This window comes from Formica exsecta, unplaced genomic scaffold (genome assembly GCF_003651465.1).
Source record: "Formica exsecta isolate Colony F162 unplaced genomic scaffold, ASM365146v1 scaffold458, whole genome shotgun sequence".
In the NCBI taxonomy this organism is placed as follows: Eukaryota; Metazoa; Arthropoda; class Insecta; order Hymenoptera; family Formicidae; genus Formica; species Formica exsecta.
Genome location: NW_021851814.1, coordinates 273,326 through 298,964, shown reverse-complemented (window position 1 = coordinate 298,964; position 25,639 = coordinate 273,326). Strand labels below are relative to the sequence as shown.

The window sequence follows — 25,639 nt, the reverse complement described above, 5'->3', positions numbered from 1 at the left end:
TTGACAATAATTCATGCCTGTCGAAATATATTGAATTTAACTGTATCTCCTGCACTTTCCTGATTATTAAAATCAAATAGATATAAATTCTAATTTTGAAGGAAGAAAGAAAGAAAAGAAACGCAGAGTATAAAAGGATACAGCTAAATGAGAATATGAAAGCAAAATAAAATACTTGTAAAATGTTAAATTTTGGAAGGAAACGAGAGCGAGGAAAACAAACGGCTGATCTTGATATTCCGACTCGTTAAATTTACATTGTGCATAGAATACATCTTTCGCGTAATCGTTGGATCGTACAAATTCTACGGAGAATTATTAAAATTAAAACCAAGAACCAAGCTCATGATAGCGTACGATACACACATCGAATTATGGCTTCTGCACATAAAACGCGGAACGTTTGCCGCGCAACAAAAAGGCGACGCGATAGCCAATCGACTCTTCGCTCTTATGGAAAAGCGTCAAAATGATTGGCCGTTGCCGCGTTCTATGTGCAGAAGCCATAAATATGTTGGCAGAAACTGTGAGGAATGGATAGGTTGACAGCACTGCCATAATCACGCACGACTCGTCACGAATATGTCGACTGCTATTAAATGCATTTTGACAGTTAACACGCAAGTCAACTGCGATCAGTGAGAGAAAAAAAATACGAGTGTGTCTCGCTGTCACGATCGTTACTTTGAAGAATGTCATGTACGTTGATCGCGATAAACGAATATATGTGGAGGAATAAACGTAAAACAATGCAATTGTAATACATCCTCAAACAATGTTTCTGAGCGTTTGTAGACAATTATGAGAATATTGCATGTTGTGTATACGTCTTGTATAATGCATTAATTTTATATCGTTCGAAGATTTATGTCGATTTAAATAATATATATGAATTTGTTTATGATTTAATATTGTATACAGTTTATGTAAGCAATATTTATGTTTATAACAAATGCTGTTTAAAAGGATTGATTTTTTGCATTAAAAATATATGTAACTAGAAAGATAGAGAGCCAGCAATTTATGTATTGTTTTTTTTTTTTTTTTTTAGGCATAAAACATGAGTTGGTTTGATGCTACGGGATTTGCCAATTTGGCAAAGTCTGCTCTAAAGGGAGCTCAGAAGACTATAGATAAGGCCTTAGATATCAAGGAGGAGGAACCAAAGGTTATTCAATCGCACGTAGATGAAACTTCGAATTTTTTTGCTACCTGGGGATTGCAAAATGAAGAGGAAACTAACAAATGTGACAGCAATCCACAAAAACAACAAAATTCAAGCAGTATTTGGGGTAGCTTTACAGGTTCGTTTTTTGAGCCTCCAAAAATCATAGATAACAATGTACGGAAGATTGTCAAGCATTCAAAGTCCTTGCAAAGTACTGCCAATCAAGATGAACAACAATGCGAAATGGTATCTTCTACTTCTGTTCCTGAAGAATTGGTGACAAAAGATACAAAGCCTGTGGTAACAAAGGATGAATCTGTACATACCGAAAATGAAGGAGATTCTAGTGCTATCAGTGAATCTATAAATATAAATTGTAACATATCTCAAGAATCTAATGATAAAAATGCATTGGAATCTGATATATCAGAACAATTGTCTCTAGACAATATTGCTTTTACTAGTACTAAAAAAAATATAATTAAAAGTGCCAGTTTAGATTTGGAACAAGTGTACTATGCACCAACAACGGATAATATTGACGATGATTCAACAACAAGCAGCGATGAAAAAGAAGAAGAACAGTATCATAATGAGATGACATTAGAAAGCAATGATACTAATCAAACATCGAGTTCCACTAATGTGTTCCATAAAGTACCCAACCCAGTTTCCTCGGAGAGTGATAAGAAGAGCTGTGAAAGTGTGGAAATACTTGGTTCGCAATCTAACACAGATTGTACAACAACGCCAGAATCGGATCTTAATTCTATTACTAATTCCTTAAGTCCTTCCCTCATTGGCATCAAGGTGAATTCCGAATCAGTTGAAATATTACCGGACAGTCTGGTAACGTCGCCGAGTTCCGTGGAAGTTCTAGGAGATTGGAAGAGCGACAGCAGTCCTTATTTATCTCCGATAGATCCAAAGAATTCTGAGTCCTCTCCTGTTTTAGATGTGGATGAATGTGTCACTCCATGCGTAGACTGCACAGACTTGTTATTACAGTCGCCGAGTAGAGATCACTTCGCCGAAGCGTCTTCATCCGATATCTCTCCATACGAATCTCCTATGGAAGAAGTCAAAACATTGAATACCAATTCGTATTCTTGCAGTGTTGATAGCACACCGTCACCCAATGTATTTTCCCAATGTATTAGTTTAGATACGAATAAAAACTCGTCACAAATAACGGCAGACAGCTCGAAAACTTCCCCGGAAAGCGTCGAGGTAATACCAGACGCGGAGGAGCTGGACGAAGTGAGTTTGGCCGAAGATTCCTATACTTCAGCTTCTGAAGGTACAATCATGACAGTATTTGAGCCATTACAACAGTTAGACGCTGTTAAAAACAAGATTGAATTGACCGACATGAATGTAAAGATCTCCACAAGGATGCACGATTCGTGTCCGGACGATAGGCAAACATTGGCGAAAGCTTGCATCGAGAACAAATTGAATTTGAGTCTTGACTCATTGAAGGAGAAACACAATTTGCATTTAACGCTCGAACCGATTACCACACAACCAATCCGCAAATTGGACCATCAATTAGAAGGAGTAAACGAAAAACCAGACGTTTCTACCTTTTCCCAATTGATGAGTACCACTATAGAACCACCAGACCCTGACAATTATGCTCAAGTTGAAAACGTAGAGGATACGATGATGATCGAGAGTAATGCCGATCAATATTTAGTATCTACCGATTCGAGCGGAGAAGGAACCTTGCTCCAGAGCAGTTTGGACGATAATGCGACATTGGTTTGCACGAATGACAGCCCCAAAGTCTTAGAAACGCCTTTAACCGCTAGTTCTTATGTGAAAACTATGCTGGCTGATGCTATGGTCGAAAAGGGTGAAATAAGTGATATGGAAACTCATTGCACGGAAATACCGCGAGAAAATTCACCAATATCATCAGAAAGGTATATTCGAGTATATTATTCGATTCGTATATATTCGTAATTATTCAAATTAAATTCTTCTGCAAAAAGAAAAAATCTACTTCTTTTACAGTCGTTCCGATCTGGTAAAAATCGGCTCGGATCAGGCCAGTGGTCATACAAGCGGAGACGAATTGGAAACCACAACATCGAGCGACATTGAAATAATATCCAGGTATATTAATATTATGTATTTTTATTATGTGATCTCTTTAGAATATAAATAATCAAAACACGGTTTGTGCTAATAGTCCAAACGGTGATTCAAGTTCGACTCAATCGCGACAGAGTCCCGCAAAGTTGCAATTGGCTAAAGGCAGTGATTTGCTAACGAAAACTTTAAAGACCAGAGGTCATTCACGGGAATTAAGCGAGATCAGCATAGGATCGGATGAAGTGAATATGGAGATCGAAAAGTTATTGAAACGTGTGCAGGAGATGACTGAGATTTTGGAAGCGAGAGAATCAAAGTTGATTGACGTGAGCAGAATAAACATGGAACTACATGAGCGAAATGCAAATCTAATGAAGTAAGATTGTGGTAGCTGTAAACCTTCATACGAAACTTAAATAACGTATTATGAATAAATATCTTTTTTACAGGCAACTCGAAAATTGCGAGAAACATGTGGAACAGAATCAAAACATAAATCAAATCACAGATGAATATACACAGCGTTTATCAGCATTGGAGAGAAAATTTCAACAAGCTATAAGAGAACGCGATCAATTGAGGAAAAATTTAGATCAGTTAAAGTTAGAAGCAGCATCGCGTTTGTCGTCACAGGAAATGTCTAATATAAACGCTGAAAAGGATGAAATCATAAAAGAGCTTCGTGAAGAGGGCGAAAAACTTAGTAAACAACAACTTCAACACTGCAACATCATAAAAAAGTTGCGGGTGAAAGAGAAAGAGACCGATGCAACGATAAAGAGTCAAAAGTATTTCGATTAAATTTTTATTTTTATTTTATCGATTTTAATTGTAAAGGAAAAGCGCAAATATATATAGGAAGAGCAATTATTCATAATTAATCAATAAAGTAATTTTTTCCTATTCACAATCATTTTTTCAGAGAGCAAATAGAGGAGCAGAATACAGAATTGGAAAGATTAAAACGATCGTTACACGCAAAGGAGGAAGTGGAGCGCAGTCAAATAGAAGCCGTTCATACACTGACAGCAAAAACGAAGAAGCAAGAGAAAGAGATATTAACATTGCAAGAAAAATTGGACAATATAGTACATAAAATGGAAGCCTATAAGAAAAGCTTGGATGCTGCAAAAGTGTGAGTAAAGATATCAATCAATTATCTAAAGTATAAAATACATGCTGTATATGTAATAAAAATTTCTGTATAATAGAGAGTTGGCAGAAACAAAAGAAACATTGCTAACTATGGAGGAGGAATTGAAAGAAGCCGTGGATAATGCGGGAGAATCGTGTCAACTGTTTGCACAACTGGAAGATTTAAAATTGAAATATCGTCAAGCTGAGGAAGCTCATGTCAAGTAAATATCCTGTATACTAGAGATTATATAAATAATGTTTCGATTTTAAATATACAATATTTATCTTTTTGTGATATAGGAGGGAAGAGTTTCTTAAACATGAAAACAGCGAGTTGCTTAAACGATTAGAAGCTGCAGAAGCTAGGAGTGAAGAGTTGTCTGAATCTGTCTCAGTAGCAACAAAACCTCTATTAAGGCAATTGGAACAACTTCAAGCAAACTTAATATATAAATCTAATAGTTTCATGAAACAGGAGAAGATTATGTCGGAGAAAAATATTGAATTACAATCAAAAGTCGAAAATTTAATGGAAATGGATCGTCTTTTAAGAGAAGAGAATATCAATTTGAAGTCCAAAGAGTCGCAGTTAGAATCAAAGCTCAATTTAAAAGAGAAAGAAAAGGCAAAGTTGCAAGAAGCATATGATAAATTAAAAGAAGAAATTGAAAGATTGTCTGAGCAAAATAAGCAGTAAGTATTTAGAAAATATAAATACATTAAGATGAAATTATATCAAATTTATAACATGTTCAAATTGCAGACATCAAGACAAAATAAAAATTCTCGAGCAGACTCATTCCGATTATGTGCAAGAATTAAAAAGAGAAATAAATGCATTAGAAAATAAATTAGCTGTGGAGAAAGCAGCGACCGAGGCGGAACGAAGAAGAAATAACGCTTTATTGGAACAGCAGCAAAATACTGATGAGGAATCACGATATAGTCCTACTCTCAGTATAGGACAAGAATCCGTTAGTAGCGCGAATAGTGCCTGGCCGGCTGTATGTATAAATGTTATTACAATATTATGGGATTGATAGCTCATACCTATATTCCTATTATCCAAATTTTTTTTTTTTTCAGTTTAACGATTCAGTATTTGATAATAGCTCTGGAAGATTTCCCCCAATGCCTTACGAAAGCATCAGAGCAGGCTCAAGCAGTACGTCGATCTTTGAAAATTTACAGGCACAACTGAAACAGAGAGATGGTAAGTATTTAATAATATCGACAATCTTTGCTATTTTTTTTTATCTGTTACCAATTATGATCTTATTTTATTATCATTGCAGGTGAAATACAGCAACTTCAGTGGGACTTGTCTCGACGGAACACAGAAAGAGATGCATTGAATTCGGAATTGGCAACGTTAACTTTAAAGATCGAAGATTTGAATATAAAAGTCGCGGAAACGCAGGCACTTAACGAAAACCTCAGAGAGACACAAACCAGATATGACGCACTGTTGCAAATGTATGGCGAAAAAGTTGAAGAGAATCAGGAATTGCGATTGGATCTACAGGACATTAAGGAAATGTACAAAACGCAAATTGATCAACTTTTAAAGAGACAAAATTAACGAAAACTTCTCAAAAAGAAGATTTTCGCACAGTTTACATATTTCCCTATAAAACTTTAATTACAAACATGTACTTTAGTGCATGTTCTATTACATATAAAACAGTTTTATAGTGAAGGATTTGTAAAATACATTCTCTGGAATATATATTTACATTATCTAGCGCGAATATTTGCGAACATTTGTGATACAAAATTTAGATCCTGATAAAGTTTTAAATGAGATTCTTTCGCAAAATTACATATGAATATATTTATCATGGATTAGTCGAGATAAAGTGAGCTAAAATTGTCTAAAAAAAATATCAAAAACTACAATATTAGCATGTAACTTTTCTGCTTCTTCACATATACATTGTTATTATTATTATTTCTTGTGTATAGTTATTATGTCTTAGATTTTGATTTTAATCTAATATCAGGGAGGATTGTGTGATAATGGATTGTATAATAATGTTCAAATATAATACAAAATGTGTATATATAATGCAATGACAATGTACTTTATCATATAAATGTAATAATATATATATGAGTATTTATGATTTTTCTAGTATAATAAATATGAATAATATATGCTATATATAAAAACCCATGTATATAAATTAAGAGTTTAAATCCACTTTCTTGATATTTATGTGAATAGATATATATAAAGAAATATAACGTATAATTAACGTAAATGATATGTAATAAATCTGTAATATATTTAAATATTACGCGAACGAGATATGCGCGGTGATTGTCTATCTATTTCATACCGTGTGATATCATGTCCGCGTTGGTTATATTTAGAACGAATCAGTGCAACAAGATGCATCGCCCGTGGAGAGTCGCAATTACGCGTGCATTTCAAATGTTATAATCTCTTTGGGCAAAAATATTATTCACTCTCCAAATTTTTCTTGTGTATCGCCAATTCTTGCCACGCAGATCTCTGGATTTTTTTTATTTATCTCCAAGCTAATCTCCAAATTCTGTGAGTATATTAAAACTATATATGTATATATCCCAATATATATTTTCCTCGATCTTTTTTTTCTCGCGTATGAATCGTCTACATGAATTTTAAAAATGCACGATGAATTTATGAAATTTTCTTTTCGTAATCAAAATCATTACTTTTGACATAATACATACGTCGAAATATAATGATTTAATTAAGGAATATTAACGTGCGTCGTTAAAAGATTTTAGATTATGCTTTTTAGATAAGCTTTTTCATCAACTATATATATTTTGAGAATTATAGGATGCAAACGTATTGAAAAGAAAAAATGTTTTTGATTCTGCATTTAGTTTTTGATGTTTAAATGTCTTGAATTTTTATCTAGGTTACACAATAAGGATGTTATGAGAAACATTAAATATATATTGAAAAAATATATTTACTACTTAAAACATGCTTTGATATAATATATCCTTTATCATAGAAGAGTATTCAACATGGGTGACCAAGTTCTGATAACAGGCAGACGTACAAAAGTTGCTAATCCACAGAGAAAAAGAATGATTACACCAGATGTAATCTTGCATACCAGAGATGTAATGATTCCTGTTATAAAATCTGTACCCTTTAAGCAGAGCTTTAACATTCCCTTGTCAGAAAATAAACATCAAATTCTATTGGCACAAGACTACAGAAATAATCCTGCATTGCTGTTCTCGGAAACACCATCGCATACATTGTATAATCCTTTGGAAAACTTACTTGAGGTCAATCAAAATATCTTTTTGTGTTTTCTGAAAAATGTATTTTTCTTTTTTTCATTATATATATTTTCAAATTATCTTAAAAGATATTAGAAAAATTTTGCTAAAAATATCTCAATTAGTCTATATTTCAAACTTGAAACTATATAGGTGAAAAGGCTCAATTATTGGAAACTCAGAAATCAAAGTACAAAATATACTATTCCTGGAAAAACAAACTCTCAAAATATCAAGAAAAAAAGTATTGTGCAAAATTCATGCCCCTTGAAGAGATTGTCCTGCAAGAAAAAAAGTAATATGTTACATTTTCCTAATACAATGCAATTACAACCATCAAAAAAGGACGAAAATTTGCACAAGACAAGTTCAAAATCCATAAAACTGTCAAGAAAGTGCGATTTGTCACAAATCAGAGAAAATCAATTAAGATATAAAGACAAATCTGTAGTTTTGCCAAAGATGGAAACACCAATTAACAATATTAGCAATATTAAAATAAGCAAACCATCAATTATATCGTTACAAAGTCAATCCTTCCACGATTTTACAGGCACTATTTCCACAGTATCATTATTATCAGTGCCTAGTTTCAAACTTGAAAACAAGAAAACATTTGCAAATATTGAAAATAGGAAGTTGGTATCTAGATTGGTATCGAATTATTTGCAACCTAATAACAGTGAATATGAAATAAATGTGTTACATTATGAGAATGATAATTCGTTAGAAAATAACTTGTCACATTTTTCACAATCTCATTTAAAATCCAATATAAATTGTTCTTCCACTGACAACATCGGTTCAATCAAGATGCAGGATATTATTGAAATTCCTGCTAATAAAAAAAGGAATAGAATCATAGAATATGCAACAGAAAATCATCACAAATGTCCATATGATCCATATGAAATCATACGTAACATTAAATATTCATGGGAAACAGATAGTTGGATGCCATCCTCTCAGAGAAAAGAATATAATAATGAACGTGAAATAAAAAATATGGAATGGTATGGCAGAAAGCCTTACGATTGTAAAATAAAATATTCCTGGCAAGCTATTGGGACAAGCACACAAACATCATACAGCTTGTTACAAGATTTGCTGAATGATACTGATACAAAAAGCAATATGTCTGCATACAAAATATGCAACATAAAATATTCTTGGCAAATTATAGGAACTAGTACACAAGCATCTTTGTGTGCTATCAATTATAATGATCAAGATTATTGGAATGGCATGTTGCTGACACCAACTAAAAATTATAACGAGAACAATATTCAAATTGACAATAATAAAACAGGTTGCACTAAATTGCAAGATCATTCAGCAAAGTATTTAGAAAAAAGATTGAAAAGATATTTAATATTAAACAATCAGCAAACTCAAACTTTTGCCGAGAAAGAAGTCCAAGCTGATACTAATGATTACTATGCAAAATATTCTTGGCACAATTTAATAAAGCAATGTCTGTAATTAATGTAGGAAATTCAATGTAATTTTTACGAAATGTTAATACTTATATGTATATTTATGTGAATTTTGTATCAGAGAAAATTTTGCAATTATTAATATTAATTTAAACCATTGAACATTTTTTCAGATATGGAACAAATTTTAGAAGCACTGACCAATCAAAGCATATCAGATAAGTCGGAAATAGAACAAGTTGACAATCGTGATGAATTATTAGACAAATATATGATAAAACCGTTAATACCAAATCCTAGCAAGAATTCTGTGATATCTAATAACGGCAATGAAAAGACGAAAAAGGAAGAACTTTTGATGAGATTAACATACACATTGAAAAAGTTAAATCAATATGAACAAAACGATAAGAATTATGATACAAATGTAGCACAGCTTGAAGCAGAAGGTATTTTTACACAAAAAGAAGTACTGTCACAAAATGTAGAAGAGGATATCAAAGGCATTATACAATCTGTGCAAGAATACATAACAAAATTGGATTATCAATTAAAGGATCTTGACAATGCTGATCAACAGGTAAATATATTCTTAGAATATATTGATTTTGTTTCATCAAAATTGATGTTTGCTTTTACACTTAGTAACTACAATAACATGAAGAAATTGTTTTATCAGATAGAAAATAGTATGATGAAAACGTTAAAAGATATAGACGGAACATTTCAATCTTTACTAGATGATGTGTGCTATGAAATCAATAAGAGACGCGAAGAATTGATATTGGAAGCAGAGATTCACAAGCATGAAAGTCTAATACCGCTGAGAGCTTGTAGAAGGGAGGTGGAGGCACAGATACAAAATGCGCAAAACATTATATCTATGAGCGAAAATATACAGCATCCACATCGATATAGCACAAACAGATTTGAAAAGATAATTGCTGCTAGTAATGATATAGGCAGGTAAGTGTATTCACGATTATAATAGAAAGATTATCGAGATAATTTTATACTAACGTAAACGTTATTTAAATTATTGTCAAGGATACCGGCAGTACCGTACTCCGAGGAGCTTCCAAATATAAATTTCGATCGTCCATTAAACTCCTATAAAGAAGAGATCATTGAACAAATATCGAAGCTCGGTTGCATTTCTCGTACGGTACCTGTTCAGATAACGAACATCGAGGAGAGACCGGCGGGTTTATTCGTCAAATGGCACATAACTAATCCCGAATACACTACCGAGGAACAAACATTTATCGTAGAGAAGGTGAACGGGGAAATTCTCAATCCAACATCGTGCGAGTTTGAGACGGTGTATAAAGGATCTGAGACTTTTTGCTTTGTCAGAAATATACCTGTTAATCAGCCAGTCACACTTAGAGTCAGAATACAAGCAGACAATGTAGCAAGAAGTGTACATCATATTGCAAGGACTTCTATACCACCATATAGTATGTACAAAGAAATGTGCAAATGTATAATTTCTGTATTAAAACTAAAACTTTTTTTTGATATATGAAAACTACAAAATAAGTTTGATTTTTTTTATATAGTATAACTTGAGCTAACAGATGAATAACTTCGAGAATTGTTTCGTGTTTTATTAATATAATAATGTAAAAATCATTTACAATTGCAGGCTGGGAACTTGATAATAAACATTATATGATCACTAATAATGGTAAAACGGCTGCAAAACTCACAGACACTATAAGCACATTGTTCTCACATGGTCCTCAGTTTGATGCGAATCACATAATCGAGTTCAAGGTGATTGCATGCAACAGATTTTTATTATTTATATTTTTCGGTTTTGTTGTGTAATTTACCTATAATATCTATTATACAGTTCTTAGAAGTTTCGCCCGAAGGAGATAATGACGAAGGTATCGCATTGGTTTACAATCCACGAGACAGTCACGACACTTTAAAAAGAACAGCATCATTGATGATCACATCTTGTGGAAAGATCTTCATGGATGGTAACGAGAAATTGATGCGCCTGCCAAGAATGTGTTTTGGTACGAACATTATGATCTCAGCTTTTCGAAAAAATGCTCACATATTGCGAGTGAATATCGAATCTGAAAATAAATGTGTCACATATGATTGGCGTGTGCAAACGCCGCTGTTCTTTGCCGCCCGTTTTACCGAGTACAAAAAATGGAGTTTAATGGTTAAATGAGATACAAGAGTTATTTTTATTACACAAGACGCAATGTAATTCTGTAAATAAACGGAAAGTGCCTTACGCACAGGAAACATTCAACCTGAACATCCTCTGCAACCGCAATGTATACATTCTACTATTCGGCCTTCTTCCAGTTTACCCTTTGGCACTCTGCAAATGCAGTTTGTGCCAAAATTCGTGTCTCTTGTTTGAATGCATCGTAAGCAACATAAATTTTCATATCCGACCTTTTTCCACTTGGCAATTAAGTTTTTATCGGCGATATTTTCATTTAAACAATAATCGTACAATTCTGAAATAAAAATACAAAGAAATCAGAGAGATGCGGTTTTTAATTAAAATTAAATGTCAGAATTATATTACAACTCACCGCGACTTATTGCTTTTCTTCTATAAAATAAATCGTATATATAACGAGACTTCTGATGGTGGATTTTAAATATCGGCCATAAAGATTCTTGTTTTCTTTTGCCTTCGTGAGGCTCCGTTTCGGCTACAACAAAATAAATTGTCTTAAAAAACATTCTCTTCGTCAAAATTTGAAATGCTTAACCTTACAAAGCAAACTTACCTTCGCGCATCTTTTGCTCCAATTCTTCCAGAGTTGGTTCGATCAGCTCCCAGCCATCCGGAGGCGGTTTTTTGCTTCGTCGTACTTTCGGCATGCTTTGTTCTACTTTATAATATTTCTCTTTTAGTAAAAATATATTATGCTTTCAAATATTTTATAAAGTGATCACCATCTTGGATACTTCAAATTCTTGTGTATTCACGATGATGTGTAATGTATATGACTCTTGATATTACAATCGTTTGATTGGCTAATCGGAATAAAAGGACAAAAATCTCTTTGTTTTGATTGGTCAATCTTGGGACGCGTTTCGGAGCACTTCAATAAAATGCTTCCTCGCTTGTGGCGCGCTCTAAAAAGTAGTCGTCTGAAGGAACTAAATATTGATATGGCATCAACTCCTAGGTTTAAATGTATATTACATTCCACGCTTTAAAAAAATAAATTTTTAAAGTGAATAAGAGCAAAGATATTAAGTTTTGTTATTAAAGTTTTTCATTAAATGTAACATGTAGCAATTAAAATTAATTAAAAATTAAATGTCTAATGAGATTTGCTTAATAAACGTTAACTCAATGACAGAGAACAATCTTTAATAAGTTTGTCAATTAAGAATTACTTTGAATAAGCAGGACCTCGCGTTCATCAAATTTAATATGACAAATTATTATAATAAATTGATTATTGTAAATTTCAAATGATGCAAACAAATGTATAATCATTAGATGGAATTGACAAAGTATAAAATGATTTAAAAGTATATATACTGACAATGATATAAATATCTCGTAAATCGTTTAATTTCGTATGTCGTTTTTAAATTATAATATAGTAAAAATATATATTTATGTTTGGTATTCCTTTGCTTTTTCCTTAGCTTTTGCAACATCCTCTTCACTCACTGATGGCTGTAATCCACATGTTAATTCTTCCTCCCTAATAAACGCAAGCTTCTCCGCCTTCTCTACATAAAACTGCTTTTGTAACATTTTCAATTCCTTTTTGTAAATGTTTAATTTATCCTGCTTGAGTTTGTCACAATGCTTTTCTGTTAAACGTCTTAAAGAATCTTTTCTAGTAATCTGCAATGGTGGCCTATGAAAAGAATTTTATATATATATATATATATATAGAAAATTAAAATTTCTACAATTATATAATATATATGTGTGTAAAATATCTCAAAAAATATATAGAGGAAAGTATTGTTATTTAATAAAAGTCTTTTTTCTTACTCGGGTAATGGTGTATAAACAAGATTGAGTTTCTCCAAAACCCATTCAAAACGTCTATAATCCCAGGTTCGCAAATGTTTCAACCATTTTTTTCGCCTATCAATCGCTATTTTCAAATGAACTTTTGCTGCTGAATGCTTGGGATGTTCTTTTAAATACTCTTGCAACTCAAGTATTCGGATAGTGAAATTAGCAACTGAAAAGTAAAAGAAGTAGATGATACTTTTTATTTTTTTATTTCACAATAACGAATATTATTTATTAGAGTTGTATATTACTTCGAACTTCTGGCGATGCCCTATCAAATTCATGCCTCTTTACCAAATCCAGAATTTTCGCCTGCTTCATGCTTTTTGTTTTATCAGGATATAGGAATTGTAAGGTGAACATTTTTTTAACCATGTCGCTGGCACTAAAAACATTAGACATAATAACACATTGAGTTAGAATGTATTTATTAATTATATCAGTACTTACTCTTTCAATTCAGATGATTCCGCGTAACCTCTGGCAATATCTGTTGGCTTGACTTCAATTTTTAATCCCTTATCGCCACTTTTTTCAGGCGAAAGAGGCGAGACTGGTTCAGGTCGTGTCCAGGTGATTTTATAGTCGGTTACAGTAGTAGCGTTCCTTCTCGAAAGATTACCAGCATCTCTCAATAAATTTGCGACTGTTCGTTTGCAATTATTTATTATTACATTCATCATGTTGGTTCTTTTATTACTTTGACTTGCTTAAATTCCAGCCAGCAATTTATAACCTATTTGCCACCATCGATCGAACTTATTTAGCCGTGATTCAAACCCCATTTAGCGGAGACTCAAACCCAAATCGGACGGGTTCCGATTTATCGGCGTTTTCTCGTGTGCGGTTAATGGTGCCGTGTCGGCCGTCTACGTCTGTCTGGTCTGCTCTTCTGTTATTACGGGAGGCACGAAAAATGGCCTGCTCCGCTGTACGGTCGCCCGTCCTTCGTAATTCTACGGTATGGCAAGCTTTATGAGCGCATATCTCGATGATCATGCATATCTTGCCGGATATCATATCATTCACCCTTTACTTTGCCTGTAATACAGATGTTATGTAAATCGTTGAAAAACTATACGTATGTGCTAACTTTGTGTGACAATTTTAAATCGCTCGAAATAATTTTGCAGCAAAAATGATTGTAAATATCATCTCATCGAACTCGAAATTATTTTCAAAACTCAATTGTGCTACATTTCACAATTGTGCAATTATACCCATGTCTTGTCTCATTGAAACGTTCTATAACTGTATAATGTCTTTGCATAAATGAAAGAACTTTAAGCTATTACATTCTTCAAATATTTTATGATTTTACATTTTATGTTTTTTTTTAAATATACTTCTTTAACATTTGTTAGGTAAGGCGTTATGCAGCTGCCGCAGCAGCTCAGTGCTCCAGCACGACAGTTCCTGAACTTCAGGTTTTGTCGAGTAATAAGGTAACTGTCGCTGCACTCGATAATAATAGTCCCATCGCTCAAGTATCCATTATCTTCAGGTATGAAAATAATAAATTAATAATTAGTACAGTTGCCTTGGGTAAAATGATTTTTTTCTTACAATTGTTTTTATATTTAGAGCTGGCTCGCGCAATGAGACATACAACACCCAAGGTATAACACATCATCTTCGTATTGCTGCCGGTTTAAGTACTTGTAGATCGACCACCTTTGGGATAACCAGAAATATCCAACAACTTGGTGGAAATTTAGTTACTACCACAGATCGTGAAAGTATTGCTTACACATTACAAATTACAAGAAATAACTTGTAGGTAGCACTTTATTAAAATATGTACTTATTAAGTAATTCTAAGCATTTATATTCTTGTATTATATGATGTAAGAGACAAAGCTTTGACTTTCCTGGAGGATGTCGCCACACAGCAAGTGTTCAAACCATGGGAAATAGCCGATCAGCTACCCAGACTGCGCTATGAATTGTCCATGATACCTGAAACAACCCGTGTAATGGAATTGTTACACAAAGCAGCCTACCGCACTGGATTAGGGTACTCCCTGTATTCGCCAAAGAGACAACTTGGAAAGATAAATACAGAAAGTGTATGTATGATAAGCTATATGTAATGTCGCATACTAATATATAGTGTAAGGAACAAGTTTTTCTTTACAGTTACAACATTTTGTCAACACCTGGTTCACCGGCTGCAATTGCGCGGTTGTTGCAACAGGCGTGCCGCTATCGGACATATCTCAGTTCGCTTCGAATCTGAAAGTGTGTTCGGGTGATAATGCCGCGGAAACCGCCAAGTATCACGGAGGGGAAATTCGCAAGGAACGATCCTCCGAGTTGTCCACTGTAGCGGTAGCTGTTGAAGCCGCGGGTTTGAACAAGGAGAAAGATGCTCTCGCTTACGCTATCCTGCAGAGAGCAGTCTGTTCTGGTCCGCGTGTAAAATGGGGCTCAAGCGTGTCTCCATTGCAGAGAGAGATATCCAGCGCGGCAAGCACTGACCAATTTGCCATCGCATCATTCAATGCCTCCTACAGCGATTCTGGACTATTTGGTTTCGTTTTGTCTTCTGTACCCAATTGCGTCGATTCTGTATGTATTGCTCATAAAGATGAATTTTAAATAATTTTTTATCTGGTACACATATACGAAAAAAAATGTTTCGTAGATAACTAAAGCTGCTGCTGCATATCTGAGATCGCCGCAGCTCTCCGATGCTGATATCGCTCGCGGTAAGACTACGTTGAAAGCAGAGATATTATACGCAGCGAATAATGAGCCTGCGCTTTTGGAGAATCTGGGACAGCAAGCAATTCTCAAAAACCGCGTGTACCAGCCGTCTGCTCTCGTTGCGGAAGTGGAAAAAGTAACGGCATCCGATGTCAAATCGGTACGTTTCAGATTTCATTTCCCACAATATCATTTGTTAACCTGAGATTTTTGTATACAATTTATCCTCTTTTGCACAGTCTTAGAAGAAATATTTTTCTCTAGTCCGATTTCCCGTATATACAATTTATATATATTATATAATATATATTTACGATCAACAAATACAAACAATTTTATTCCTTTACGGTTTTCAGGTTGCCGGGAAACTCTGTAGCGGAAAATTGTCGCTGGCCGCAATTGGAGATCTATCCAACGTTCCTTATGTCGATGAATTAAAGTAGATGTAATGTCGAAAATCTGGACAGTATCTGTAAATTCCTGATTTTTAAATCTTCTGTCCAGTTTAGAAAAAGTGTAGAATCTACCTGCGATATTAATAAAAAGATAACATCGCTGTAATTCGCATAGTTCGATATCTGCCTTAGATATCTTATTTACTTCCAATATGGAAAGAGAGAAGATATATAAAATAAGATGATAAAAAATGGAACACGGAAATTTTTTGTGTGTTAATTATTTTTCAGTAGCGTTTATATAATTTACATCTATGGCTTCAAATGAATGGAAAAATATGTATAAAAAGTACATCTTCGTACACTTTATCTATATTGGATGAAAGAGTGCATATCTCTCATATATTTAATTTATAATTTAATAAAGTTTTATTTCTTCTATAGAATAAAATTTATTGTGTCTTCTTGAAGAAGATCGTAATGATTTTCCGTTATTGGTCCTTTCTATTATGGGCCTCAAATTCTCGAGATCTTGCAAGAACTGAAACTAATAATTAAAGTAATCTCTATTAAATATAGAAGATGATAGAATATTATACATATGGAGAATAATTTTGACACACTTACATGCTCTTCTAAGATGGAATTTAGCTTATTGAAAAGCTCTAAAACATGTGCATCTTGTGATAATAGATAATGTTGATAGTGAGAATCGAGAAGCATACAGGACCACTCGTATAGTTGCTGATCACTTGGCTCCAAATTATTGTCAAGCGAGTCCATTTCTTCGTTCAACTTATGCATTAAATATTCCAACAGTTTAAGCACTTCGTCGAAAGTTAAACCGGTTTTCAAGTGAGGTAACAAAGACGCACTAGAATAACTGATACTAAATATTTTATCTAGAAAACTGTTTCTCGAGTAAGGATTATTAGCTTTTGATACACTATCGGTAGTACCGTTTTGTACAGGAACGAATATCTTGTCTGGACGATTCAAGGCAAATGCCAAAAGATGCACCAGTAACTTTTCCGGCAAATCTTTAAATGTGTCGAGACACCAGCGAATCGACGCGACGTCGTTAGATTCCGTCAGGGATGGGATCAACGTCTCCTGTATCACAGCGTCGCTCCATCCCTCGTTCAAATAAGTGTGGATTTGTTTAGAGATATTTGAAGGTATTCGGCCTATCGCCGAGTGCTTCGTTCGCTTTTGGCACTTGTCCCATTGAGCCACTGTCGCTTCTTGTATCACAACGATATCGTCCGCATCATTTTCGTCGTTTTTGAAGCGCAAGGAGGAGCCCAGCATAGCAGCTATTCTTTGCGGTGCAAGATGATAAGGAGCAACAGCCAAGTGTCTGTTTGCCGCAAGCAACAATTTGTCCTCCACTTTCCAGAGCTTGGCGTCCTTAGTGTAAAGCTTCAGCTTTTGCGCCGCTTGTACCAATTTGAACTGTACATTGTATATCATTAGTATGGCGCCCTCGTCCGTAACATCGGCACCGTAAACCGCTATAGTTGTTTCATTCAAGTGCGTCATGACCACAGGATAGTTTGTGTTGATATTGGTAATTACACTGATCAGCTTGCTAGATTCTGGATCGGAGGACGTCCCTGTCAAGAAGTGACTGTACAATCTACCGTGCGACCCTGAAATAATTTAACAATATCGATTGATACATCTTACCATAAAAAAAAAGAATAATTAAAATTTGCATGTAACAATTGATCACACATACATAAAGTTAACAGATACGCATTGTTCTTGTAGTGTATTACCGCATGGCCCACAAGATCCTCTGATCTTCGTTTTAATTCTATCCTCTTGATGGTATCTACTCTTTCCAAGCAAGTAACATCCTCCAATTTAACTATTACATAGTTATAAATCTCCTCTATCTTTGTTAAGCAAAACAAACTTGTCTTCCCATTTAAATGTATCAATTGACAATCCAATAATTTTTCTTTAGCTTTGGTTATACCCTTGCTTGTCCATGTCTTTCTATTTGCAATTGCCCACTCTAAAGAAGCAGTAGCTCCATTCTGCTGAACCAGAATAGGTGGCAGGTCGCCGTATTGTAGAATAGCGTGGAGTGGCGACTGAAACTTGTATCCTTTCACGTTGTTTAAGTCTGCCTCCTCTTCCGACCAAACTCGTACCTTTCTTTCATTGAAGGCAGCAACATAACGCTGTTTAGATTTGTCGTAGATGACTTGTGTCGTCAATCTTTCCTTGCTCGACCAGCTGCTGATCTGCTTCAAGTCTTGCAGCTGCAAATACATACGAATCAATTAAAACGATTCACAGATGAATTAACAATTAAAATACAGTAAGTGTTAGCTAATATCTAACTTTATATCGTATAACTATGTTTCTGCCAAGAGTCACTATCGCACAACCCGGTTCCTTGTCTTTCTCGACACCCAATAAATTCTGCTGGTCGATGAGTGGACACAGCGTATAATATGAATTGAGTTTCGCCATTCTCGTAAACACTTCTTTGCCGTAACATAGAGCCAGAGAGATAGAGCGTTTGTCGTTTACAGGAGAAATGAAGAGAGACAAGAGCACACGTGCCGAGTAGTCGCTATATGTATTTGCAAAGCGCTTTTTTACCGACACAGTAGTAATATTTTAAAACTTTCTATCGACATTATTATTTGTTCACAAGTTAGTTCTCTGCATTTCCAACCGCGGTAAATAATAAATGTTCTGTTTATCGATCGACAAGGTTTGTAAAATTGTTCACAGAAAATCGTGACGAAGCTATTCGTGTCTGGCGGGAAGACGAGATTACATCGGAGCAATTTTGTTAGAAAGATAAAAAGAGAAGAGGGATGAACATTTTATTTTCCTGCAAAGATTGCAATGCACACGTGCTCTGCGCTTAAAATCAGGTACATAAACATGTATAGTCGAGTCTTGTGTGTGGAAAGAAAGGATGAAAGAGAAATGCGAAAATTGAAAAAAAGTATACAAAAAATACAAAGGAATATATAGATCTTAAATCGCTAAAGGAGACACTTTATCGAATGATTTTAGGCGTCGACAATATGTTTTAGAAGGCAGATGCAAGTTCCTGCAGATGTTCCGACCACCCACCACCAGTTTCCCGCCCCGTTCACGCAAAATGTCTCAATTGTGTCGACGATTCCTGATGCATGGCCGCAAAAGAAATCGAGATCGGAAAAGTCATCGGACAAATATGAAAGAGAGAGAGAGAGAGAGAGAATAAGGCACCTTTATCCCCCTTTTCTCCTCTCCTTGTCACATATATTGTGCAGCCGGATCGCTCTTAAAACGTTATAGGTAACGTCTCTTTTAAGCGCGAGGGCACGTATAAAGATGCGCCCGGATTGTCAGATGGAGGCTAATCGCGATACGTTCCGCCTCCCTGCCCTATAAATTCACATCATTTCCAGCCGATTTCAGCGGGGACGATGTTGAAATGGACAAGAGAAGTTCCACCGTTTTTATGTGTATGTGTGTGTCCTTTCGATCAGAAACTTTCCGACTGGCACGTGTGCATTGAATATTTCTGCCGACAATATATGTATTTCGTGTACTAGACGAACGAGAGAGTATCTGGCGAATTTTTCTTATCCCATCGATATTGATAAGGTAAAGTTATGAATGTGCATATTGTCTCTCTTTTTATCTTTTATTCAAATATTGATATTATCGGGGAACAAGATGACAAACGTTTGACGTTCTTGTAGAAAATGAAAAAAGGCTAGCTTCGAGGTTACATCCCTAATACTGTGTACAAAACTTTCCATCGCGCGAGGATTAATATCTACGCCTACGAGTCTCTCTCTATTTTTGAGACATATGTGATTATATCGCAGCACGCGAGAACAATATCTCTTTCTTCGTTCACATTTTTTTCAACCCGAGACAACCTGCCGTCCAAGTTTCCCGGCGCACGCCAAGGTACGGGTGATATGTACGGATGTTTATCTTCAAGAAAGAGAGAGAGAGCTCAGCTTCTTATCCCGGCGAGAGACCGGGAGAGGAATATCTCCGCTTCTCAGGTACAGGACTCAGTGGGGCACTATGCCACCAAGTTGGGGCGCTGTATAAATCTCTACAGAGCGCTTGAACCCTCGCAGCGGGGTTCGGCCCGATTCTTAGAGCGCAGGGGGAAAGATGAGAATGTGTTTTGCTTTTCTCCCCCTCGCTCGAATCCCTCGCTGGATACGATTCGGAAGACGCTCGTGGTTGGATCGAGCCACAGAGTGGGGACGGGGCTATATAGCTTTGGGGTAGGTCGTCCAAGAAACTGACGTGAGTACTCCGGAGGAGACGTGCCAGTTGTAACGCGAGGACGAGTTGTCACCGTTCCGTTTGAAATACCTGAAAGCGGAATTTATACGAATATAAAAACACGCGCGCTTGTGAGTGTTCTCGCTATTAATTGATACTATAAGACGAGCAACGAAATGAGTGTTGCAGCGGCATTTACCGTCGTCGTTGCTATTCTGTCGACGAGTAAGTATCTGTGCGCGCGAGATATATTGTGTATATAAAATAAATACAGTGAGGGAAAAAGGATAGAGAGAAAGAGAAAGCGCGAAATTACTCAAATGAATTTTTGTGATATTAGAATTTTCGTTATGTGATTGAGAAAAAATACAGTAAAGGAATAATATCCGGAGACCATTCGCCGCGATTTTAATGCTTGATATATGTTATAAAGAATTTCTAATGTCTCGCGATAGTTTTTATACATATATCAAAGAGTATTAGGGCGAAAGAGAACGCGACACATTCCAGTATTTGGAAAAGAGGAAGTTGCACATGTGCACGAGATAGGAGCACACGAGGCACACGTGTGCGCCGCTGATGAGGACGCGAGACACCACCAACGACGTAACGTTGTAGCAGATATAATGCAAACTAAACCCCAAAAATCGTTCCACTTTGAAAAAGAAAATTATTGAAATTGTCCTTTAGTCAGTTGACAAAAATCACGATACAAGATGATTTTGCGTTCATAATAGAAAATTTTTTCTCTTATTAGTAAAATCTATAATATAATAATGTGAATCTGAAGTAATTAACGTAAACATTGATAATATTGATTTATCTGTCAAGTAAAGTTGAAAGCGAAATACAGTGGACAATTTGGAAGTAATTTTTCTTAAATTTAGCAGAAAAACACGTGTGCGATGAAACTTTTGCACCGAGCTGGTTTAATAATTTAATTTCTTAAAATTTTATAATGTTCACAGTTCATGTAAAGTCGTCGTTACGTACTACGGTAGTTGTCGTCGCCAGCTTGTCGATCGTTGCATTACCAATTCGCTGTCAAAGTTCCAACAGCACACAGCTGGAATATCAATAACACGCAATAACATCGCAATGAAAGAGGAAGGACAAACGTGGCGAGACGTCGCGCGCCGATTGAATATTAAATAGTCGCGTGAGAGCATCCCATGGAGTTATTTCCTCTCGCTTTTGATTTCTTCTTACAATTAGCAATTTCCTAGATGCAAGCTGCATCTCTTCGATTGGCACGCGATGGCATTTCGCATTGTTATGCGTCGGTTGAGCCTTCAACGCTGCGAGTATTGGAACAAACTTGAATTTTACCAACGTATAAAATAATTAATCAAATAGTTTATTCGCTTTTTTTTATTTATTAATTTAAGAGTTACAGACATCAAACGAAAGAATTTTTCTATTAATATTGTAAAAGAAAAATATATATTTTCTATTCGTACTTGGATTTTATAAAAGTGGCGAAAAGAGAGGGATAAAATGAGTTATGAATAGTGTAAAGTTTTAAAAGCTAATTGCTAATTGTGTAAAATTGTTAAAGTTTTAAAAAAGTTTAAAGTTGAAGGGTTAATTCGCATAACATTTTCTCTGTACGAAACTGACGTAAACTGGCTTTCTCTTGCCTTGTTAATAAATTATGTAATCTGCGTTTGTCTATTCTCTCTTTGTCTCGGTTAACATGAGCGGTTTCGCGATATGTTAAACAAATTTTGATTCATCAAGACCGAGAGATCGTGATTTCCGACAACCTTCTGTTTGGCAATGTTACACTATAAGATTAACGTCGTTGTCGTAAATAAAAAATATGCCAAGATAAAATGATTTCGTTTATCGCTGAATAAGAGTAATAATGACGTTACATTCTACGTAATTTCGTTTAATAACATTTATCCATCTTATATATATACATATATATATATATATATATATATATATTCATAGCGTGAATATTTTTTATTTTTTTACGAAACTGCCCAATCAATCTTTGTCGCGTGCGACATAGTCTTACCTTTCGCAGCAGGAACTTTAGAATTGTCAAACTCGGAAGGGTCCCGCGGAGACGAAAGATCATTGCGGAACAAAGATTGGCTTGTCACATCGGTGGAAAGCTCGTTCGGTCCAGGTAGCAGACCCAAAAGGTCAACCTTTATCGATGGGTACATACATTACCGAGCCGAGCATAATTTAATATGATCGAACACATTCATCTTTTGCCGTTTTCAGCCGTTTGACTCTTAAATCTTAGGCAAACTCGCGGCGAGTGGTCCTTTTTTTTATTTGACTCATGTCATTTACAAAGATTGAAAACTTATCTCTATGTATTTCTACCTTACGGCCATTTACCTTGCGCCAGAGGGAAACATTTTCTATTGACCTTCCGCGTTTATTGCATTACTGAATTGCACCCTTTGTCTTACAGCCAGGACGAGCCTAGCTATGAGTGAAGATCTAGACATTATAAATCCGTATAAACAATGCGAAGAGGCTATTAAGGAGATAGAAAAAGAAAACCGTGCGGCGATCGAGGATGATAGTTCTTCCAGATTGCAGTACACATGGCTGTCTCAACAGTAATTATCCTCTTCTTTCATAAATTATATTATTCAAATAGCATGTATTTCAAGCAAAATTTGTGACATTATTTTTTTCTTTTTATAGGTGCGAGATGCGAGCCGGCCCGCAGTATATACTTCGGAAATATACTTTTTTCAAGAACGGCACATTTCTTCTATTACGTTATCATTACGCCGAAGAGTCGTGCAGCATAGCGACACATACTGTCATAATTCGGGGTTCCATAAAGTTACTGAGACCATCTACCGTCGTTTCAGGCGCTACAGAGACGAGGTTTCACGTAGATGCCGTTAATATTGTACCTTTGACTCCAGAGGTATTTACAAATCAATTAGAGAAGCTTAGTCAATAAAATTCTCTCCAGTACATATGAATACATAAAATGTTGTGATTGAAAATTGATTTTGCAGGTCACTCAAAAGTTTGGACAAAAACTGAATCTGACTTGCGGTCCCCAACCGAAATGGCGACTCTATACTTCCGCGCTGATTTACGAGCAGCCGCGACAACACTCGGTGACGTCGTTGTGGCAAAGTCCCAACTACAATTCTTTGCAAGCTACAAACAAGCAGCTTGGTATCAATTGTTTGGAGCTCTTTGGAATTGAATTCTCCGAACTGAAGCTGTTAAGAGTGCATAACAAAGTCTCATCAGGACGTGATTCATCCAACGGCACTTGGTCCAATGAACTTCCACACTTTCAACTTTTATTGGCCAACCCCGTTCCTAATGCACATTCTCGCCGGAATTATAAACCAACTTCGTTACAATCCACTGCACTGAGCCGCCAAGATTCAGTACGTTTGTTCAGATTTCTTTAAGTTTGTCAATTTATTTTAAATAAAATCTTGTTGTAAAACACAATCAATGATGAAAAAATTAAAGATTCTCGCGGTAATTGATACACGTAATTGTTACATATATTGTATTATTCATGCATTTAATTCTATATAATATAAGGCGTAACAAAGTCAAAAGTATTGTTAATATTGCAGATGACGAATTGCCCGATATGTAGGAACGTATTTCACAGTACCGAATCAAGTCCGCCTCTTCTTCATCAAACCGCAGCTCTACCTGCAATGATTGGAGGTATTTGGCACAGCGAAAGATGCGAGAGCTCTGCAGGCGGCATCTGGTTCAGACGGAAATTTCAGATATACTCTGGAGATGAATTGTGGGTCGGTCAATGGGACTATTACGATGATCCACATTGTTTGAAATTTTTGTACGGGATACTCAGGATAGGAAGTTACGTCCAGCGAGCTGAAAGACAGGATGATGAAGAAATCGATCAAGATATTTTTCCTGATTACTTTCTTAATACCACTGGGAAGTTTGTTTTTAAAAGAAGTGTTACCAATACTAGGACTATCCGTAGTGCAGAGCTTTATCAAAATAATTTATATAATAAGAATAGATCATCGAAAGATAAAAAACAATCTAAACATAAAAAAACACAAAGACAGGAAAGATCGGTGCGTGATAGCGTTCATCAGTTTGTATACGATGCACCATCCTCCATAACTCAATCGAGATTTGCGGCGATGTTGCGAGGTCATCAGACATACGAGAGCACTACTAGAAAGCCTTTTTCTGCCTCGAAAGTTCTTATCGGCACTACAGAGTTGGATCTGCATATTATTAAGAACATTTTGATTCCAAGAGACCCCGCGGTATCCATTCGTTGCGATAAAGACCGGTTTGTTTCGCCGCTGACTACCTTGCCAAGAAATTGCGTTCCCCGCACCATCGAAACGTCCCCGATCTTGGAATTGCGGGCCAAGCTGAGTGTCAACTGGCATGGCCAGTACATTTTGCTGTTGGGTTCGCGAGATGACAATATGTGGGATGCACCTCTACGGCGATGCGCGCAACTTTCACCCTACAACCCTGCTTTGCGAACGTATCTTCAAAGAATCTTATATATTGGTTTATTCTCTTCGGCATCAACTAGTCGAATCTCCGCTTGGTTCCTCTTGTCGCAAATCTTGCTGTGTTACATATATAACCTTGTACGGTGATATCGGGTATCTGAGCTATTATCTTTACCAGAGAGAAACTTTTAGATTCGAGCACGTGGCGGGAGCAGATTAAATATACGGCGTTTAAACATTCCAAATCTCTGTTTGCGTTTTCTCTTGGAAAATTCCATAGGATTGTAAGTTTGTAAATATGTAAATAGAAGATCGTAAATCGGGAATTGAAGAATCGCAGCGTTAAAATTGATATAATTAATCCCCATCTTTCGTATATCTTATATGAAAGTATGAATAGATTCGAAAAAGCGTAGCTAAATGTTATATTTGATGGACGAAAGTAACTAATTATATATCATAAGCTTAGAATTGACATATTCTGTTAGTATAATTGATGTACATATCTGCGCGCGATTATAGCTGTAAATTAATAAAATTGATTAAGTTTATTCAGTCGACAAGTCGTATAATAAGCCACGATTAAAATCATCAGTATTTCGATCCTTTATATCGATTCCTTACTTTCAATC

At 35.5% G+C, this 25,639-nt stretch overlaps 6 protein-coding genes across 12 annotated transcripts; 3 read left to right on the top strand and 3 right to left on the bottom strand.

Moving 5' to 3' along the window:
• The first annotated feature begins 549 nt into the window (after nucleotides 1-549).
• LOC115240890 lies at nucleotides 550-11,412 on the top strand. Its single transcript, XM_029816312.1, has 18 exons — nucleotides 550-699; nucleotides 1,052-3,096; nucleotides 3,188-3,289; nucleotides 3,366-3,644; nucleotides 3,718-4,056; nucleotides 4,191-4,403; nucleotides 4,480-4,626; nucleotides 4,706-5,098; nucleotides 5,169-5,409; nucleotides 5,492-5,618; nucleotides 5,701-5,944; nucleotides 7,420-7,702; nucleotides 7,850-9,134; nucleotides 9,306-9,712; nucleotides 9,812-10,098; nucleotides 10,180-10,592; nucleotides 10,781-10,911; nucleotides 10,991-11,412. Exons 2-18 carry the CDS (start codon nucleotides 1,061-1,063, stop codon nucleotides 11,324-11,326), a joined length of 7,263 nt encoding a protein of 2,420 aa, XP_029672172.1. The 5' UTR covers nucleotides 550-699; nucleotides 1,052-1,060; the 3' UTR covers nucleotides 11,327-11,412.
• Nucleotides 10,718-12,130, bottom strand: LOC115240889 (protein BUD31 homolog). 2 transcript variants are annotated; one of them, XM_029816311.1, is made up of 4 exons: nucleotides 11,904-12,129; nucleotides 11,703-11,825; nucleotides 11,398-11,624; nucleotides 10,718-11,225 (listed from the first exon to the last, which is right to left on the bottom strand). In XM_029816311.1, the coding sequence occupies exons 1-3, from the start codon at nucleotides 11,995-11,997 to the stop codon at nucleotides 11,407-11,409; spliced, it is 435 nt and encodes a 144-aa protein (XP_029672171.1). In that variant the 5' UTR covers nucleotides 11,998-12,129; the 3' UTR covers nucleotides 10,718-11,225; nucleotides 11,398-11,406. The 2 variants fall into 2 exon arrangements, with proteins under 2 accessions (XP_029672171.1, XP_029672170.1); XM_029816310.1 differs by having other exon boundaries at nucleotides 10,718-11,624; nucleotides 11,904-12,130.
• Nucleotides 12,131-12,684: 554 nt separating this feature from the next.
• Nucleotides 12,685-13,962, bottom strand: LOC115240888 (28S ribosomal protein S15, mitochondrial). The gene is made up of 4 exons (XM_029816309.1): nucleotides 13,616-13,962; nucleotides 13,417-13,550; nucleotides 13,139-13,334; nucleotides 12,685-12,998 (listed from the first exon to the last, which is right to left on the bottom strand). Exons 1-4 carry the CDS (start codon nucleotides 13,846-13,848, stop codon nucleotides 12,749-12,751), a joined length of 813 nt encoding a protein of 270 aa, XP_029672169.1. The 5' UTR covers nucleotides 13,849-13,962; the 3' UTR covers nucleotides 12,685-12,748.
• LOC115240886 (cytochrome b-c1 complex subunit 2, mitochondrial) lies at nucleotides 13,963-16,529 on the top strand. Its single transcript, XM_029816305.1, has 7 exons — nucleotides 13,963-14,126; nucleotides 14,530-14,669; nucleotides 14,750-14,941; nucleotides 15,018-15,234; nucleotides 15,305-15,736; nucleotides 15,813-16,034; nucleotides 16,231-16,529. The coding sequence occupies exons 1-7, from the start codon at nucleotides 14,016-14,018 to the stop codon at nucleotides 16,315-16,317; spliced, it is 1,401 nt and encodes a 466-aa protein (XP_029672165.1). The 5' UTR covers nucleotides 13,963-14,015; the 3' UTR covers nucleotides 16,318-16,529.
• An 8-nt stretch (nucleotides 16,530-16,537) lies between these two features.
• LOC115240884 (nucleolar protein 11) lies at nucleotides 16,538-18,888 on the bottom strand. The gene is made up of 4 exons (XM_029816303.1): nucleotides 18,625-18,888; nucleotides 18,011-18,542; nucleotides 16,897-17,921; nucleotides 16,538-16,816 (listed from the first exon to the last, which is right to left on the bottom strand). The coding sequence occupies exons 1-4, from the start codon at nucleotides 18,754-18,756 to the stop codon at nucleotides 16,688-16,690; spliced, it is 1,818 nt and encodes a 605-aa protein (XP_029672163.1). The 5' UTR covers nucleotides 18,757-18,888; the 3' UTR covers nucleotides 16,538-16,687.
• A 134-nt stretch (nucleotides 18,889-19,022) lies between these two features.
• Nucleotides 19,023-25,558, top strand: LOC115240883 (protein APCDD1-like). 6 transcript variants are annotated; one of them, XM_029816301.1, is made up of 7 exons: nucleotides 19,023-19,169; nucleotides 19,335-19,893; nucleotides 19,992-20,205; nucleotides 22,976-23,126; nucleotides 23,215-23,446; nucleotides 23,541-23,927; nucleotides 24,126-25,558. In XM_029816301.1, the coding sequence occupies exons 4-7, from the start codon at nucleotides 22,993-22,995 to the stop codon at nucleotides 25,152-25,154; spliced, it is 1,782 nt and encodes a 593-aa protein (XP_029672161.1). In that variant the 5' UTR covers nucleotides 19,023-19,169; nucleotides 19,335-19,893; nucleotides 19,992-20,205; nucleotides 22,976-22,992; the 3' UTR covers nucleotides 25,155-25,558. The 6 variants fall into 6 exon arrangements, with proteins under 6 accessions (XP_029672161.1, XP_029672159.1, XP_029672156.1 ...); XM_029816299.1 differs by lacking the exon at nucleotides 19,992-20,205 and having other exon boundaries at nucleotides 19,036-19,169; nucleotides 19,315-19,893; XM_029816296.1 differs by lacking the exons at nucleotides 19,023-19,169; nucleotides 19,335-19,893 and having other exon boundaries at nucleotides 20,199-20,306.
• Nucleotides 25,559-25,639: the final 81 nt, after the last annotated feature.

Coding starts and splice junctions, on each gene's coding strand:
- LOC115240890 (XM_029816312.1), top strand. CDS start 1,061: ATGAGTTGGTTTGATGCTACGGGATTTGCCAATTTGGCAAAGTCTGCT. Junction 3,097..3,187: donor TCACCAATATCATCAGAAAG/GTATATTCGAGT, acceptor CTTCTTTTACAG/TCGTTCCGATCTGGTAAAAA. Junction 3,290..3,365: donor GACATTGAAATAATATCCAG/GTATATTAATAT, acceptor TTGTGCTAATAG/TCCAAACGGTGATTCAAGTT.
- LOC115240889 (XM_029816310.1), bottom strand. CDS start 11,997: ATGCCGAAAGTACGACGAAGCAAAAAACCGCCTCCGGATGGCTGGGAG. Junction 11,826..11,903: donor GGAGCAAAAGATGCGCGAAG/GTAAGTTTGCTT, acceptor ATTTTGTTGTAG/CCGAAACGGAGCCTCACGAA. Junction 11,625..11,702: donor AAGAAAAGCAATAAGTCGCG/GTGAGTTGTAAT, acceptor TTTTTATTTCAG/AATTGTACGATTATTGTTTA.
- LOC115240888 (XM_029816309.1), bottom strand. CDS start 13,848: ATGATGAATGTAATAATAAATAATTGCAAACGAACAGTCGCAAATTTA. Junction 13,551..13,615: donor GAATCATCTGAATTGAAAGA/GTAAGTACTGAT, acceptor TAATGTTTTTAG/TGCCAGCGACATGGTTAAAA. Junction 12,999..13,138: donor GTTTATACACCATTACCCGA/GTAAGAAAAAAG, acceptor TTCTTTTCATAG/GCCACCATTGCAGATTACTA.
- LOC115240886 (XM_029816305.1), top strand. CDS start 14,016: ATGGTGCCGTGTCGGCCGTCTACGTCTGTCTGGTCTGCTCTTCTGTTA. Junction 14,670..14,749: donor CAAGTATCCATTATCTTCAG/GTATGAAAATAA, acceptor TTTTATATTTAG/AGCTGGCTCGCGCAATGAGA. Junction 15,737..15,812: donor TACCCAATTGCGTCGATTCT/GTATGTATTGCT, acceptor AATGTTTCGTAG/ATAACTAAAGCTGCTGCTGC.
- LOC115240884 (XM_029816303.1), bottom strand. CDS start 18,756: ATGGCGAAACTCAATTCATATTATACGCTGTGTCCACTCATCGACCAG. Junction 17,922..18,010: donor TGCGTATCTGTTAACTTTAT/GTATGTGTGATC, acceptor AAATTATTTCAG/GGTCGCACGGTAGATTGTAC. Junction 16,817..16,896: donor ATTCCATCTTAGAAGAGCAT/GTAAGTGTGTCA, acceptor TTTAATTATTAG/TTTCAGTTCTTGCAAGATCT.
- LOC115240883 (XM_029816296.1), top strand. CDS start 20,225: ATGTTTATCTTCAAGAAAGAGAGAGAGAGCTCAGCTTCTTATCCCGGC. Junction 23,127..23,214: donor TACACATGGCTGTCTCAACA/GTAATTATCCTC, acceptor TTCTTTTTATAG/GTGCGAGATGCGAGCCGGCC. Junction 23,447..23,540: donor TTGTACCTTTGACTCCAGAG/GTATTTACAAAT, acceptor TTGATTTTGCAG/GTCACTCAAAAGTTTGGACA.